The sequence below is a fragment of the Ceratina calcarata genome, unplaced genomic scaffold (genome assembly GCF_001652005.2).
Source record: "Ceratina calcarata isolate Rehan_Ccalc_2016 unplaced genomic scaffold, ASM165200v1 scaffold25, whole genome shotgun sequence".
Taxonomy (NCBI): Eukaryota; Metazoa; Arthropoda; class Insecta; order Hymenoptera; family Apidae; genus Ceratina; species Ceratina calcarata.
In genome coordinates, this window is record NW_017147017.1 from 515,172 (window position 1) to 534,052 (window position 18,881).

Here is an 18,881-nt window from a genome sequence, read left to right on the forward strand (position 1 = left end):
ATGCGATGATGGTACGCTATTTTACGCCACAGGAGCGATACTTTCGAACCGAATAACATTGCGTCAATTGTATGATATAATATACCTTTATAATAAATGGAAAAGAATTACGTTTAAACGAAAATAACTTTAAGAAAACATACCTTGCATGCGCCCCATCTTCGACCTTTACTCTTGCGCGCGCGTCCATCTTCTCTGGTTCTCTCTGCCACTTTTTCTCTCTCACACTCTCTCTCTCTCTCTCTCTCTCTCTCTCTCGGTAAATCACAAATATTCATTCACATTGCGTATTTTTGCTCGCGTATTTGCACTTGGAGCTATCGAAATAGTTTGCGTTTCCCCTCTAGTATCATGGAAAAGTTTTCAGCCACTTGTTACTATTACGGAAAGTGTTTTCGTTCGCGTAGACGAAAGCATTGGTATTGTACAATATCTTTCCCTTACCGGAACAATCAGTTTCATTGCAGGCAACCAATAAATCATACAGTGTAGACGAAAAGTTGGGAATTCGATTTTTTTAAAACAATTATCTTTGAAACATTTTTCATGTACGTAACAAGATGAATGCGTGAGTGAATGGTTAAAATATAATTTTGTGCACGTACCTTATTCTTATTTACTCTCCAAGAGAGATGTTACGGTACAGAAGGAACCATTTTCATTTTCTTTCTCTCATACGCCAAGTTGTATCGCGTAAGATGAATAGTTAAAAAAGCGGAGAAATCTTTTCAAGAATCGATTCACGAATACTAGCTTACCTTGTACGCGCTGCGAAAACAGTTTCAACAGTTCTCGAGACGTTTCACCGAGTATTTGTGGTTTCCCCTTTAGCGTGCAATTACTCGAGCAAACATATCGATATCGATTATAATGGTTTTGTGAGTAAAAATGATAGTAGTTATGGTAATCATGATGATGATATTGATGAAGATGATGATGATGCTGATGGTAGTAGTGGTGATGGTGACGTTGACGATGACGATAACAGTGATCGCGCCGTCGACGACGCCGTCGACGATGATAACTAAGGCGACGACAGTGTCGATGACGATAATGATAATGATAATTATAATTAGACTGTACGTGGTTTTGATAATGTCGATAACTCCGATACAAACAGTGTTCGCTTCCGCTTCTTTCTGTCGCGTTCGATCCTGGCAGTGAAAAGCGAATCGACATGAATGGCGATGATACGCGTTTCGAAACGTCACGAGGAGGATTTCTTGTCCTCATTCGTAATGATAATTTTGGGGCCAGATCTGGCCACACTCGGGATCACCAGTTAGCCATGCCAGGTTTATTTAATGTCATGAAATAAATCTGGCACGCGCTTCCGCCTTTTGCCGACGAGAAAAATACCTGAACAAACAACAATTCAAAATTCATTTACTTGTAATTCTATATATATTAATTAATTTCTGCGTTTGGCGACACGTACCTTATCATTACGCTCGCAAAGGAACTTGAGCCGCTGAGCTTTCTTGTGCATGAAAACGCCATCAAGATGCCCACTTTCTACGCTTCGAATCTCAATGGCCTTGTTACCCCAGCCCATTATTTGTCCCGTGCCGATGTACGCGACACTGGTCGGCATCTCACCCCACTGGAGGACCATAGTTTTAGATAATCTACCGTAAGTGTTTACGTACACACCCTCGTTATCGTAACATAACAATAACTGCATGCCGTTGCTGTTAGGCAATGCGACAATGCAATGTGGACAAATCGGTCCCTGAGTCTGCAACCAAAAATCCATCATTTCAATTCATGACGGTAAGACAATTATGATAATTCATCAGTCAAACAGATCCTTACGTGTTTTGGCAAATAAATATCGTAAACTGTAGCGGAGTCCAGATCAACAGCGTGGAATCCGTCGGCGCTACCGTAAATCACTTTTAGCCTTGTACCTTCCTCGATGGTAAGATCGACGAGCAGTGGCCTATGCGCCAGTTCACCGAACGATTTGAAAGCCATGAACTTGTGATAAGGCTTCGGCGCCCAAGCGTATATCTCTATGGAATCTTTCAACGCGATAACGAGAAACTTTATTCTCTCGTATTTAACTATTTTAAAATGCACCGCGCCTTGCAGATCGCCAACATTGATCCAACCATTGCGTCGTTCGACTTGCTATATATATTTTTATGAATATTGTTTAGCAAGCTATAATAAATAAACGTAGAAGTAAAAACAAAGAACACTTACGTCGCTGTGACCATCCGTTCGTAGGATCTTGCTTTTAAGCCAGGAGAGGTAATATACACGTACTCGATTCTTCTTCCCGCTAATCGTAACCAAAATATTTTGTCCCTCGAGGACCTCCATTTGTTGAAATCGTCTTCTACTTATTAATTGATACACTTTGCCCTGACCGCTTCTATCCAACAGTACGAGACCATTTTCCGTGCCAATTAACAGATTCACTCCTATACAAAAGTATGGTCGGTTAAATCATACGTGTACAGTAAAACACAAATATATGCTGTTGTATGCTCACCCCAAAGAGCAGCACAGAGAATTTCACTGTTGAAGCGTTTTTTGTATTTGCGAATTTCCGGCGTGTCAGACGCGAGATCGTGGCTGGTCGGAGTGACGTTGACATTTACATGAGATTCCCTTCTAGCCGGGCCAGCACCAAATCCAAACGTGAGGAAAGATCTCTGTTTCTGTTGAAGTGCAAATGGAGGCGCTGATTTAACCGCTTGCCGATACTGAAACAAATAATACTTTGAGATTAGGGCCATTTAGGAATCAGACAGTGCGAATCGATAATGTACCATCAAGTAAATATATTGTGATTAATAAACACAAAGTACCGTGGTAATCGATAGGGCTACCGATAAAAGAGAATTTTTAAGGACTATCTAATAACATGCAATGAATCAACACTAGAAGATAAGAGTAAATAACCAAATGTACAACAGAAGAGTCTGAGACATTACTGATCTTGGATGCAGAATAGAACTGAAACATTGCCATTTTTTGTGCTCCACAATCTCAGGAGCTTCATGGAACAAATAACAGAGAAAAATAACGAGGCAGTAAAACGAACAGTAAAAAGTAAGCAGAGGACGTGAACAAAGAAAAGAGAGTGAACAAACATGCAACAAAGGAGGGAAAAGAAAATGAGAGCACTGTAATTGCGATCGAATTAGAAATTCGTTTGACTTGCAGAGTGTGTACTCGTGAAAGGGCCCGCAAAACCAAAACGAGAACCAACTACTGGTATAGTGGGTGAGAAAATATCAATATCCCATGCACGATGCACGGTGAAGAGAGAGTTAAGAAAAACATATTAGAGGATTTTGTTGCGTTCGTCTTTTTTTTCCTTTGCACGCGGAGAAACGTTTGTTCTAAAGAGGAGGCAGAAGCAACACTGAATTGTAAATCGATATCGAATGAATACTTACATTGTAATTAGTATTGGGATTGGGATGGTCAGTAGAAAGGGCCCTGCTCTTCTGATTAGAGCTCCCACGCGTCCCACAACACACAACAGAATCCTGAATTAGTCACGCTGACAAACGTAATGGGACTGATCACGCGGATTTTTATTTTTCTGTTCTTTTTTTCTTAGTAAAATAGCGAATCGAATGGCCCAAGATTAATTATCATTAATCAGAAAATGCACTTGTTCTTGATAGTTGCGCGATATTTGATAGAACATACTTCTCGAATTAATCTTTCAATCAGTTCAAACCATTATAACTTCTCTTCCTTACAATTTAATGAATGACAGATACTCAGGTAGCGTTTTCTTTTCAATTATTCAATGTAAATGTTAAACAACATATAATAACAGGTATGACTGTTAAAGATCCAATTATACATAGCAACTACGACGAAACATACAAAATGAAGAAAGTTACAAAATGAAAAATACAGCACTACTATTAAGCGAAACAATCAAACATACTTCCTATTTTTTTCTCTAAAAGCGGAATTCTACTATGTAATCTGAAGGTGCAAAAAAATAATTCGTTCCTCATTTAAAAAAAATAATCGAAGACAAGAAGGTAAAATATTTCGCATATTTATCCTTACGAAGTCAAGTACTGCGTGATTTTAAACTATGTGCAAATGAGTGAAATATACATATATATATATATATATATGTTCAAATTCGTGTAAAATAAAATATACTTATCAATATCCTGCAGAGGATATTGTAAAACGTATCATGAATCTTTTTTATATTGCATATGTGGATTTCATTAAGGCAGAAGTGCGTCGAAGCGAAGCAAAGGAAGAAGAAAACAATGTAGCCGAACGGAGCTATACAAGAACGTGGCAAAATAAATATACAATGAGCAATTAATAATTATTCTAAAATATGCTTTGTTAGCTCCTCGTATTTGTTTTCACTTATCTTTTTCGTTCGACGTTCGTGATTATTTCTTGAACAGGATTAATTATTTACGCGAGGCACATACATGTATATACCATCGTGAGAGTAAACACAAAATTAGCGATCACGATGATCCCCATGTAGCAAACGTGTTCAACGAGCCTAAGTGCGTGGAGATTTGCACATTCGCGTATATGTACAAAAGAGACGAAAGATGGAGAGGTGTGAATAAATTTAACATGTATCTGACCTCCTCGCTGGTTGATTTATCCTGTCGTTGACCCGGTGACGAGGTAAGAAGGTCCGGTAAGACGGAACTGGGCCGTGACCCGGGGGAAGAATCCGACCTCTGAAAATCGCCACCGCTGCCTCCGCCTCTCGAGCGATCGCCTTCTCGATTCTATAAACGTATAAATTTATTTAAAACGATAATTAATTTCAATCAGAAAAGCAAACAGCAACAGGAAAGGATAACTGTCATCGCTTTAAGACCTGAATTTTTATTAGAGGCGAACTATTAAATTAGTAAACTTTTATTTTTACTTATGCATTGATTGCAGAAAATATTAATACGGAGAAGACAAATTATTCAATCCTGAAATGCTTCCAGGTAAATTGCAAACTTTAGCGTGTTTGCTCTTTGTTTCTTTATTTTGTATAGATTAAATTAATTCAATGAAACTTGCTCGCAAGTATCTCTAAAATTCATTTAAAACTCAGGTTTTAACACGAACCAGCAGATTGCGATGAAACAAATATTTGAAAGATTTCAAGAATTGAAAGAGGCAAAAGGGAACGCAGTATGAAAAGGGGTGGTACACAATGAAATTATGGAAAATGAGCACGACGGGTGAACAACAGCATTGAAAATACAAGCGAAAAAATAACATAAAAACATGATAAGAGTGCGAGAGTGCAACAGAGAGTGTAAGTACACGATAATACAATGTACTACATAAAATAATTGGATTGCCAGTCCAAACCGAGAAAAATAAATGATTTCTTCTTCCTCGCATACAAAAATAAAAGATAAAATTCTTATATACTTAAATATATCGCGCGAAACATAGATGTACCGAATTCATGCATAACAAATTAATCATCAATAATAAATTCTATACGTTTCATTTATCTACTAGTAACATACCTATAACGGAACACATTTTTAAAATAATAATCAAAGCAGAGAATAAGCAATTGTAAGGTCTTCTTATATCTATAACATTAGTAACAAGCGTGCAACGGGATGAAGTACATGAAAATATAATCCTCTAAATGCTGCATTACTACTTGAACTATTTTAAACTAAACGCAACAACGCAATTACTAAAGGCATCATACTTTACAATCACGATATACATTTCATTTTACTGCGAGATACAAATAACTTAATCACGAGAGATACATTTATTTGACACGCAGCAATAATTATCCTAACTTCTTTTAAAATTATAACAAATAAGAATTTATCACACAATTCTGATTGCCAGTTATTGCCCGCATGATGCTTCCTTAAATGCTTGTGAAGAATAATTTATCATCGCTTATATTGTATTGAATATTGAAAATACACATAAAATATAGGGATTGGAAACACTTCTGACGTATTTCGGACCAAGTCAGTTTTTCATTTCAAAGCTAAATAACTTTTAGCACAATCGGTTTCAATGAATTACGTTAATAAAAAACACAGCTCACACCATGCCAAAGGAACATGTAACATAAAAAAGCATGCCTGGCACATGCCGCGCACAGCATTTACATAAGTTACATACATTTAAATAAAACGAAAGCTTCATGCAAGACAACGTGGTCTCGATCATGATTTACGTATCACAGCTACCGCAAAAATATGTGCAAGCTAAATAAATATGCATTCGACGTTGACGTCTATACATATACGTGTACACACACACACGTACTTCAGTTTTTTCGAATACTTTCTTCTTTTTCCTTTTCTTATGTTCTAACTCAAGTTGTACATACTTTTTAATTGCACAATTAACACTTCATTCTGACGTTTAATCCATTGCTGTCCAAGTTTCATTCATACAAACTAGTAATATTTATTTGCAATCAATATTTTAATTTCTTTTCACGAAATAAAAAGAAGCAGGAATTACGTGATAGAATCGATATCTGTAGACAGCAATGTATTAATCGATTCATGTCTTTCTTTCCTCCCCTCTTGATATAAAAAACACTTGAAAATCTTTCGTGAAGATACATTCGTGAAAGTCTATCGCGACATAAATTGAACTTGAGAATTGTTGAAACCAACAGATGCTTGAATAAAAAACATGCACTTTCAATTCCCATTGTTAAAACAACAGAGAAAGGAACATAAATGTTTCGAGATTTTAATCATGCAAAAAGCAAGAAAAAGACACTTGATCGCTATGTTGTTCTAAAAATACAGAACTGAACTGAACATATAACTGTGTTGACAATTAAATTAAATTAACTTCCGATGATTGATCCTGTACATCTTTTTAATGCGAAAATCGAGAAACCTGTGAAGACTGAAAAAAAACAGTAGATGTGAAAATCCAAGGACCATTGAACATGAATCGCACTTATGAAATTCGTTGTACAAGAAAACGAAAATAGAAAGTAAATGAAGAAGAACTGATCCACGACGATGAAATGAATGTCGAACCTGCGTAGAAATGCGTGAGGACGTAGTATGCACGTATACGGAACACACTTTTGCATTTGAAATTCATTTTTGAAATTGTTCTCTTTCCGAATCCCGCGATGCTTCGTTGCGGCGATCGTAGTGTAATTAGCAGTTTCCCTTCACACGATGTAACGTAGGAACAGGACGGACGACATCCTCTCAAATAAATTCCATGCGGTTAATCTTCCTCTCTTTCTCTCTCGGGAATTCGAAATAACAATAATCGTCCCAACGATAAAGTCTTTTTTTTTTACTCTGTTTCTCTGCGTACTAATCAAACGTAGATCACTCGAAAGGAAGGAAGGGATTAGTTCTAAAAAGAAACGGAGTAGCTGTGGCGAGACGGTGATGCTTGACGATGATATATTGATGTGTGTTAGTGGGTGATGTTTCCTTGCTCTAGAAATAGCGCGTTCTGATCGAAGTGTTACATTTTGAATGTTAGAACTCTTCCAAATAAAGCCACTTTTTTCCATACACCTTACCCAAGCCTAATTGCGTTCAGGATTACATACTTCTAAAGTATTTCATAAGTTACCGCAGTAGTTTTTACACGATAATTTAATAGTTTATTAATGAAAACGCGTATGCATATATCGTTTCACTAACTTCATCTTCAGGAAACATTGCAAACCATTACTTTTTATTTCTATAAGAGCAACTATTTTATTTTTTTTCACTTCAAATAAGATTATAAAATATTGCAACGAAGTTAGTGATACTTTATAAATAAGAACCGATGAAATACGTATTCATTATCTTAGTTATTCTTATGTCACAGCAAATCTTGACCATGTTACAATAGAATGAAAGCATGATTAATTATAGCTATTTACATTTGTTATTGCCATTAACAACGATGACGATAATTAGTAATAACAGTAGTAGCATAAAAGTTAATATTAACTGTTTGTAAAACCCTTTGCTACTTATACAGTTTTTATGTATTCTCTTTTCCTCTCAAGTATTGTAACGGATGTTACGTAGCAAAGGATTAAACATGAAATCATGTTATGAGTGACATAGTAGTATAAATGGAAATTTAATTAACAAATTTCTCAGAATGGTTAACGCGTTATTTTAACATTAAGTAACAAATAATATGAGAATGTTTCGCACAAAAAGCAGAATTATAAGATAGTGTTAACCAGAAGATAATCCCTATCCTCAGTTACAACAATAACGATGTTAGATTATTAATAATACAGAATAATATTTTGTCGACTTCATCGGTAAATTATTATTAATAATTCTAACAGTTCTCTATAAAGCTTCGTACGAACTTTGTTCGAACAAATAATCTAGTAAAAATAGTAGGAGAGTTAATAGTACTGATAGCGCTAATAGTTTCGTATCCTACTTATGTCTTTAAATCTGAGAAAAATAAAGACCAGGAAGGTAAGAAGAAAATGCGCCTAAAATTCGAGCGTAGCTGACTAGCTTTCTATGTTCATTTTTGTATGCCGTTAGATGTTGGAAAGAACGGGTATAAAGGTTCAATGACAATATCTGTCCGTCGATATGCCTATATTTAACAAGCAAGTTAACTGATCTAATTCGATTTATTTATTTACATTAAATTCGAACTCTTAAATGAATTGAGTGTTGTAATCGGACGAACAAATCCCTATCAGATTTTATGATACTTAATCAAATATGTTATCAATTTCTTATAAAGCAATGATTAGAGTTCGAGGAAATATATCGACGGACAGCTGTCGGAAGTGTTGATGAATATAAGTACCCGGACGATGAGAACTGACGCGACGGTGAAAGAAATCGAAGGTATAGAATAAAGGTAATGCAGTATAGGTGTATATATCTTTCAGGCAAGCACACAGGCAGGGCTCATAGGGGGGACTGACCTGGGTGACAATGGGGCTGTACTCGCTAGCCGTTGTACTGGCTGTAGACTTAATAGTTCCCGCTTCGTCAACCGCGGCAGAAAGCGCGTCTGATGGTCTACAACTGCGTCTTCTCGTAGTGTCGTCTTTATCGCGTCCGAAGTCGAACATTCTCCCCTCGTGTCTATTACCAAAAACAATTTCGCTCTCGGTTTTCTCTCGTCGAGGCCTCTGCAGACCGTCTCGTCCGAACGCAAAGTCGGTTAGCACCGGTTCACCGGTGCTGACAGCGTTTCCCTTTTTACCAGCGATTCCGACGACGCTTATTTCGCTGCCACGTCTATTACCACTCGAGAATATACTCGACCTCGACGAGTCCGACTTCTGTAAATATGCGGAGTGTCTTGTGGATGGGAAGAAGTCTGAGTTCTCGCGGCGGAAAGCACGCGCGAAAGCGCTGGACGTGTTGCCAAGTTTCGAGTCGCTCTCCTGTCGTCTGTGCACCGCTTTCAACTGCTGTTGCTGCTGCTGTTGCTTTCGATGATGATGTTGCTGTTGCTGTTGCGAATGATTCTCGTGCTTTCTACTACGCGATGACAACTGTTCTTGCCTCCTTAATGTTTTGTCCGAAGACGACGACGAATGATCCTCGGACTTGTTGTTCGTCTCCGCGGGTTCTTGCACAGGGTGTTCCTGTTTTATTTTATCCAACCTTTCATTAAAACCCTGGAAGAAGCGGGTGAAGTCCCACTCCTTCAATAGGAGTTGCTCGTCAGCCTCGGATCGTCGGTTGTTGCCATTGGTGCCGCGATCGTCTGACATCTGACTAAGTTTCTAAGGGAGGCGCGCACCAGGGTGATAATCAAAATGACAAAAAAAAAAAGAAAGAAGAAACACTCACACGAAAATGAAGTATAATGATTTAGCGTGCGGTGGTATAAGAAACGCGGACTAGCTTAATGTGATATTGGCAGTGCATTGCGATCAAGTGTATGTATCAATTGATCGATGTTATTTACTTTCTTAACGTAGTGGTGACACCGGTTCCATACGAAGCGAGATAAAAAATGATAACATCTACCGTAATTTGTACGATGTTATGTGAAATAATCATAGTCCACGAGAAATGTGAAGCTAGATAAAGCTTGAACCGAGATCCTACTGTTTGCCCAACTACTGAAAGAAATATTCAAACGAATCTTTTACTGCATTTGACAAGTCCATACTCTTAATTCTTGATTTCGCCGACTTCTTTTCACCACTGCGCTATAGCAGCATATGTGTGTATGTATATGCTAGAACATCCCAGGACGAAAATAGCACAAACGGACAGAGTAATTTTACGTGCAAAAATTAGGCTTATTTTTACATATAGATTCACTCCCTAGTTTTCCGTACCACTGGCCCTGGGACATCCTATATAATTATATACATGTGGCAACACATACTCATCAGTCGTATGATCGAATGAAAACAGCAAATGTACAGGCAACTTAGTGCATTAGAATTGCACGAGAGTAATTAAGATGCAGATGGACAAATATTTCTGACTTGTTTCCAACTATCAATAGACATACAACACAACAGATATAAATTTATATGTACGTATTCATAGATACATCGCAATCCTTCGTATTTCCTTCGTCTTTTCCGTTTCCATTTTATTGTTCAATTGAAGCATAATCAAGAACGGAGAGAATAAAAAGAATACATGGAATGCTCTATGAGAATGGAAATAATAAATAACACAGACGTAAAATATTACAATCGGTGTACGTAAATCGATCCGTGTTCATTATTCAATACACATAAAAAACGACAAGAAGGCGCTAAAGAATGTTACGTTGACTTGCATTATTCCGTACAGATATATAAGTCTACTTACCCGTTTCATGACTAGCGTACGATCTCCTGATTCTTCCTCGTCAGGAGTCGGCGGAAGTGGTCGATTTGGCGCTCCGCCTGTGTGCAACAAAAAAATTTGTTTACACAATGAGCAATTGAAAAAATAGTCCCGAGTGAAATTGACATTAAGAATTTCATTCGTATTATACACATTATGAAGCGCGTATCATTTTCATATTTGTAAACGATTTTTAGAAGTTATACGTATCTCCGTTTATGGGAAAGATAAAAAACTGGATGTCGTACCTTTCAGCTTACCTTCGAGGTGCGAGTTCTGGGCATTGTGCGACGACGTCGTCGATGGGTCCGCGGATGGTCTGAAAGGAGAAAATTCGGGTCTGCAGCCGACGGGGAATAAAAATGAAGAAGATCATGATGACGCGCGGCGTGACGAATGGCGACGATTCGAAGCATGAAATGAAAGATGAAATCAAACGAAATTAGTTAGATGAACTTATGTATAATTGATTGGTTTTTTTATCTGTTTGTTAGTTATTTCATCTACTTACAAAGGCTTCGGTGGATCGCTAGCAAGTAATGTGCCATCATTCCTAGCGTTGTTCCCTCCTGCATCTTCAAGATCATCATCGCTGTCGCTCTCAACCGACAGAGCCTGAAACAGAAGAAACAGTTTCGGCTTTTAACAAAAACATAAAGACGAATTACATTTCAATTAAAACATCGATCGCTTTGCGTAATTCTTGAATGATCGATTAGAATACTAACTTGATCGAGTGTACTGGAAGACTGAGGCATTTGTTTGTTGTTTTGATCGTTACTGCTCGCGGGCTGACCAGAATTCGAGGTGGACGATGCGGCAGGGCCCTTATGCTGCCTGTTCGGCCTTGGCGGGGCCTCTGGGCCCTGTGACACACCAAGCTCGTTGAGTTGAGCGGCCAGCATGTCCAAGTCCTACCACCCACACGCACACACGCACAACCCCGTTAGTCATTATTCCGAGACAGCGACACAATTCTTTTTTAAAAGCTGCCACCAACCAACCAGCCAGGCGAAGCAAAGAGAACTCGATAGAAGAGATGCAAGCTGATTTTTATCCACCTCAATCTTATACATGAATTATACCCAAGTTATAAATCAGTTGCTATAACAAACTGTACGTATTATCGTTTCATGTAATTTTATAATAAAAAGAAATCCCAGGCGTTTACTGTTATCGGCAACTGCGTACATTATTTCATAATACGAAGTGTACGAACGTAGATAAACATTATTATTATTTAAACTATTCATTTTTCCCCTACAAAAGCTCACATTCAAGGAATTTGTTTGAAGCACCCAATTACCCTTAGGTCAACAAAACATTGACAAGCTAATGACAAATGATAAATGATAAACGTGTACTAAAATGAAAATTGAAGGATTGACATTTAACGTGGAAATAAGCCAAGCGAATTACAAGACTACATTGTAGCGTGTGCATTTGTGAAACAAATTGCACCTGGATACAATTAAAATCATTGCGCGTAAGTAGAGGAATACGTGTAAATGTATATGAAGGGAGAAATATAAGTGTACGTGTTCTTACCTCTGGTTTCCTTGGCGGCAGCTACGGTACGTGTGAACATGAAAAGAAAGAAATAAAAACCAAATAATTTCAAATCCGAATGCAACTCGTACGTGTATGTATGTGTAAGATCATGTAATATGTATGTATGTAAATGGTATTAAATGTACGCGCGCTAGGAACTGTGCGATTAAGTTTGCGTGCACGCCAATCACTTGGTAGCAAAATAGAAAGAAAGTCACGCGTGCTACTGGCACAAATATGTATTTGTTCATGAGAATGTAGCAGAAGAAAGACACAGAGACGTGTGTATAACATAATACACACGTATATAATACGATATACGGAGTCGATGAGAGGCATAGTGCAAGAAGGCCAAAATACATAAAAACAGTTCTACGATCTTCATAAACTAGGGTAATAAATTCATCTTTATCGGCATGTGCTAAGAGCCGACGAGATACGATATCATAGGTGAGAATTAGTGTGAAAAGAAAAAAACAAAAATCTTACCATAGGTTTAAATACATGGCTGTTCCGTTGCGACGCAGCTTGACCACCGGAACCTCCACTCCCCCCTCCACCGACAAGGGGTTGATGATTCGAAGGCGGGGTCGAAACTTTATGCGGTTGTCGCGGATCATCTCTGGGCGTTGGCGGTAATGGCCGAGACGGTGGTTGTGGGTCTGGAACTACTACACGACGCAAAAACGATACGTAACATTTGAAGATAACGATTTAATACTCGAATAGTAACTGTATGTCAATACGTGTAGTACAATTCCACTATTAGTAATATTAAACGCACCGATTAATCTGTGTGGAATGGCAGGTCGCGCAGGTGGCCCCGGTTCTGGTATGTCTCTTGAAGATCTGCTGTTCGGCTTCTCTTTAGCAGCAGGCGGCTGCGGAGCTACTTCTTGGGTCAAAGTCCTACCTTCTTGAATTTGCTGGAAGTTCCTACGCAATGTGTCACCGCCAGGTGCTTGAACTATCGATGACGCCTCGCCAGCCAATGCTGGCTCATCCTCTTCGTTCTCACTACCGCTGTATCGATAATCATCTCTCTCTGTACAACAAAATAAACGATTAAATATAATTCTATTTTATAAATTTAACACACGTATTTTCCTACCTTTCTCCTGCTTACGCTTTTTACAGCGATCAATATGATCTTTAAGTTGTATCCTAACTTGTCTTTCGGTCGGTTGGTCCCGAATAAACGGATGTTTAAGGAGCTGTTCCGTATACGGTCGCTGATGATAATCCTTTACTAAAACCGTTTCGATAAAACCGTGGAATTTCTTCGCCCATTTTTTCGACTTAAGTCTTGGTGGTGGATTACGTGGGATCAGAAATAAAGCCTTTCGTGTGAATTAAGTGTAATCAATAAAAATGAAACCTTCTCAAAACAGAGTAGTAATAGCACGATAACAACGAAATGCTCAGACACTCACTCGCATTGGATGAAGGTCACAAAGCGGAGGCTGTGACTCGGCCATTTCTAAAGCCGTTATACCCAATGACCAAAGATCACTTCTATTATCGTACGTAGCATCTGGATTTTCATCGCAAGCTATTACTTCTGGAGCCATCCAATACGGCGTACCGATAAACGTGTTTCTTCTGCCTATTGTTCGGTCTAATTGTGCACTAACTCCAAAATCAACTGTAACGAAATAACAGTTAAATAACAGACTGTCTGACAATCATTCATAACTGAAATAACTCTTGATCAGTGAGTCTGAAACAACGTACCAAGCTTAACTTCAGCATTATCGGTTAATAAAACGTTCTGTCCTTTAATATCCCTGTGTATAACTTTATTGCTGTGAAGGTAACTAAGTCCTCTCAATATTTCCCGCGATATATAAGCGATCCATTCCTCCTTTAAACTCTGGCCTTTAGTTGACTTGACAAGATCTGTGACGGAGCCAGCTCCGCAATATTCCATAACCAACCACAACTGATCATCTTTCCCAGGCGATGACTTCTTCACGAAGGCACCATAATACGTTGCTATATTTCTGTGATTCGAATACTGCAAGAAAGCATGTAATTTTGTTCATCCTCGATTTCATTTTATATAAAAAAATTCATTCTCCCTGTACTTACCCTTTTTAACACATTTATTTCTAATTTGATTTCTTCTTCCTCATCCTAAAACAAACGATAGGAAAGTTTTACTATCTTTCGCAATTACGATGATCATGTATTATCTTATCAATCTTTTATTATTACACAATTACCATTAATGACACAGTGTAATGACGTCTTAATATTTAGTATCTGTCTCTCAAGGATAAACTTTCCATGACTAAGAGATAAAAAATCTCAAACCAGTGTAATAATAAATCAAATTCACTCGTATTAATTATTATTAATTTAAGTTCGCTGTATTTCCCTATGTTTATTTTCATTTTATTCAATAAAATTATGGTTTGCTAGTGGTACAGGTCAGTAATCACGCTGACGTCCGCTAATGGATGAATTCAGCATACAAGTAGTCAGACGATTACATATCAAATAGTTCATAGTGTTCAATCATAGTCACTACTTCGTCCAAAACCAATTTGTTGAAACATTAACGGGCCGAGCTTCACATTTTATAATAAAACCGGATTTGTGAATTTTGCAAATATCCATTACGTTACTTGATTAATTGTAATTGATCATTACTTACTTCCGTGACATCCATAACTTTGATGGCTGCCAGTTGGCCAGTTTTGGTATGTCGACCCTGTGGAATGAAGAATCGAAATGGAATATTTAATGGGAACCAAATATCTAATAAATGACAGTTGTTTCATTACATTAATAATATCAATAGTTATTTGATAAAAGCTAATCTTGATAAAGTGTATTGAAATATGCGTTCCACAAAAATTATAATATAATATCTACACCCATGGTTCGTGTCGAACCCGCATGCATAATTAACTTGTAACGAAGAATGAAAAATAACGAGAAATAATGAAATATTAGTACAAAAGGAAACGTAAACACGAAAGAGACATTCGTTCATTCAGTGACATCCATTCATTAGATTCATTCATACGCTCGATCTCACTTGATTCACAGCCCACTGTACGGCTAGTTTCATCTTCAAATATTTCTCTATTTTGGGATATAATAATTTATACGATCGGAATGATACACTATAATTTATACGTTTAAATAACATCGGCTTAAAGAAAATACGCTCATTAGCAGATTAAAATATCTGTTAATATCTCGCTTTATGACAATTGGAAGAATGCAAGGAGAAGAACAACAATTTACGAAAAAAAAGTAGAACCATCTCACGAAACTACTGCAGTCTGTGAGAATCAGGAAGTCCTACAATCTCGGAATGCCTTTGTTTTCGACACGACGTTACAATATTCTATAGCGCATTATTAAATCGATAAGCGAGATTGCAAGATTCATTTGAATCGGATAAACTAATTAGTTCTACGATTGTGCTAAGAATAAATGATACTGAACGATCAATATTCATTTGACTAAGAATTTATGTTGTTCGAGTACTAATCTATTTACTGAATTAACGCGTTACGTTGTTACACGATAACGTAACGTAATGCACGTTTTATCAAATCATTTGTAGTGCACTGGGAACGGCAATCGAGCACATGTATACTCGCTATTCATTACAGTCAAGATTCCCCGCTCGTACAATCTTTTCGACTAATTCGTTGCAAGCAACTTTGAAATGCATAAGATAATTTTTCCTAAAAACGATAGTGCCCGGCTATCGTAACCACGGATGATTTAAACAATTGAGGAACCAGAACCAGTACGAATTGACGGTACAGCGTTAATCGTTTGTACTCATGCGCACGACTGTTTCATTCGTTCTATGTCGTCATCAATAGTAGGTCATCGCACTCTTCCTCATTCCCCCCTTATTCTTTATCATCACACAACACAAAAAAGTAAGGAATATAATGTTGCCTATCGACGTGAAAAATTAATTTCGCAACAAACTCAATGAAAAACTAATTACTCTTAGTAAATCGTCTACATTGTTTAAATAATGTAGAATGCATAACAATGATTCGAACTATAGGGAAAAATATAGATAGGAATCTCTAATACATAAAAGCATTACTAGAATTTCTCGTGTTTCTTACACGATTCATTTTTTACATTCTTCCGGTTGAGATTACGGATTTTTAACGCATACGCTGTTTAAGATCGACTGCTTGATCAAAGATACCTTTTCCAAGAAGTTTTTAGAAATGATTCATACTGCTCTATGACCGTACAAATTGCGTCAATCACGACTTCAATTGTTTTTGTATCTTTATTGATTTTTTCATATCATCATTGTCTGTCACTTCATTGATAACACATAATTACACATATATACATAAACGCGCTTTAATACCGCGTGATGCATCTTTCTATTGAAAGACCGGTTTTTCACACGAATCCTTTTCAGCATCGAACACTGAATCAGAAATACAATTCGAATTTCTTCGAACTGATTCATCAACTTCTTCAATCTTTTAGGTCAACCAATTTCTCACTTACTTCACTATTTTTATATCTATTGGATTTCTTCGATTTGTGGATTTTTACTCACCTTGTAAACTTGGCCATAGGTACCATTACCAACAACTTCTATCAGTTCAAAGATACCGGCTGGTTCCTGCAACATACACGCATATGCAAAATAAATATACTTGCATGCGTATGCGACATAAATACATATGGTATTTCGATTTACTTTCTTCCACGCGAGAGAAAGATCGTCTCGAAATCTCAAGGATATATTTATTTATTTAAATCTTTCTTCAGACAAAACGAAATTGTAATTCACTTATTATCTTGAATAAAAAAACAATTTTCCTTTCTTTATTCTAGGGTACTGACATAAATTGCATAGCACTTATTTGTTTATACATTACTTATGCGTACTACGTGCGTGTGCGCACGTAACGCGCACTACACACACATAGTGTGCACGTTATAAATAAAAAAACGGAAATTAAAGATGATAAAAAGTAACGAGCGGATAAGATGTAAAATACGTAAATTTATGCGTGGTAAAGCAAGAATATCACGACGATATTTTTATTTGCATATGTACTTGATAATGCGTCAAAGTAAAATCCGTATGTCGTTACGTTTGTTAAAAATAATCACTAATAAAAGTTGTAAGCACCTTGTGCAAATGAAAACGGAAAAAGGGTCAACAATCGAACAGAAGTTTTCAGCTTCTATCATTTAAAGAATAATGCGCACATGACAAATTCAAAGAAGTTTAGTGTCTCGTTCCTTCATACTTAACGCCGTGGCATTACCAAGAAATAATAATCATCGTTTATTCCTACGAGGTTAATTACCGATCATCGCGTTGTACAAAGTACAAAAAGGTCTCGCGCGTCATCAAACATTCAGCGTTCAATGCCGCATCCGCGAACGATAAATAAAACGTAAGCGATGGTCGTTTTTACGTTTACATACCTTCAAAGCATTCAGATCAATGTCGTCAAGCGAACAGTTGACGCTCGGTGCCAAATTATGCGCCATCTTGATACGCCACTTGCGCTCCTCGCGAGATCTTTTCTACTCGAGTTCAGCAAATCCACCGTCTATCCTCCTTTTTTCGGCTTCTCCCGTTATTATTCTTGTTCCTTTCAGTATGTAAGCCAAATGTAAGAAAAGAACAGAACGCCAGGCGGAGAGAGAGACGACGTTATTCCACGCACTCGCACCGAACACAAAACACCCAAGATCACTGTAGTATCAATTTCAATGAAAACCGAACGAAAAAGATGCTGACCCACCGGTAAACGGTAAACTGTGATATACGTTTCGTAAAAATGATTTAACCGAGCGGTGATCCGAGGAGAAAGGAAATACACACGAAGCAATGGCACATGGCGCACGAAAGAACTCTTTAAACGATCAACGAAAGAACACCGCCGTTCACGCAACCGGATTAGAAAAAACAATGCACTATTACATTCCTTCGGAATTATTTCGATAAAATATAAAATGTCACCGATCGACTAATTCCAACTAATGTACTACACGTTTCGCAGCGCTAAGCGCTGGATTATCGTATCGTCATAACGAATGCGGCACAACCGAGCCGAGCCCAAACACCACGGCAGCGGTCGTTCGTCGTTCTACGTCCCGTCGTATTGCTTGCTGCTGCTGCTAGTGCTGCTGCTGCTACTGTACGCCTCTATATTCTCCTTCCTTTACGTTCCCTTTTACTATCTTCGTTCTTAGGCGTGCGCACACGCGCACACATACCTCTCTTGCTCTTAAATATGGCAAATATTTTCACTGTCTTTGTTTTTCGTGAATACACACCACTACGCTAAATAACTACTCCTTTAACGTCACCGCGTTGAACTATGATGGTGGCAATGCACTTGATTTTTTAATTTTTAGTATTATAAACCAATATACTCTTCTTCTTCGCTCAATGTATGATATATTTTGAAAATATTTTCGTTCTACCAATTAATATTATACTTAAAACGAAATAAAGTATACAGAAATTAAGATATGACTGTGTTGAAACAGAGGGTCCGATATACGTTTATTATAAAAACA

At 37.5% G+C, this 18,881-nt stretch overlaps 1 protein-coding gene across 13 annotated transcripts; it reads right to left on the reverse strand.

Moving 5' to 3' along the window:
• Positions 1-227: 227 nt before the first annotated feature.
• On the reverse strand, positions 228-18,497 carry msn (serine/threonine-protein kinase msn). Of its 13 annotated transcripts, none has more exons than XM_026811880.1 (21): positions 17,778-18,497; positions 16,894-16,959; positions 14,989-15,045; positions 14,421-14,465; positions 14,064-14,346; positions 13,763-13,974; positions 13,441-13,669; positions 13,114-13,374; positions 12,819-13,000; positions 12,327-12,347; positions 11,507-11,644; positions 11,290-11,393; positions 11,027-11,097; positions 10,761-10,837; positions 8,897-9,709; positions 4,602-4,751; positions 2,501-2,714; positions 2,209-2,429; positions 1,816-2,133; positions 1,439-1,738; positions 228-1,359 (listed from the first exon to the last, which is right to left on the reverse strand). In XM_026811880.1, the coding sequence occupies exons 1-21, from the start codon at positions 17,841-17,843 to the stop codon at positions 1,276-1,278; spliced, it is 3,912 nt and encodes a 1,303-aa protein (XP_026667681.1). In that variant the 5' UTR covers positions 17,844-18,497; the 3' UTR covers positions 228-1,275. The 13 variants fall into 13 exon arrangements, with proteins under 13 accessions (XP_026667681.1, XP_017876617.1, XP_017876615.1 ...); XM_018021128.2 differs by having other exon boundaries at positions 11,027-11,118; XM_018021126.2 differs by having other exon boundaries at positions 11,039-11,097; positions 11,507-11,692.
• Between the last annotated feature and the right edge of the window lie 384 nt (positions 18,498-18,881).

Excerpts from the sequence above, each read along its gene's own strand:
- msn (XM_018021121.2), bottom strand. The coding sequence starts at position 17,843 with ATGGCGCATAATTTGGCACCGAGCGTCAACTGTTCGCTTGACGACATT. Across the intron at positions 13,001-13,113 it reads CATTCCACACAGATTAATCG|TAGTTCCAGACCCACAACCA; the intron begins GTGCGTTTAATA and ends TGCGTCGTGTAG. Across the intron at positions 11,119-11,289 it reads AGCGATCCACCGAAGCCTTT|ACCCGAATTTTCTCCTTTCA; the intron begins GTAAGTAGATGA and ends CGTCGGCTGCAG.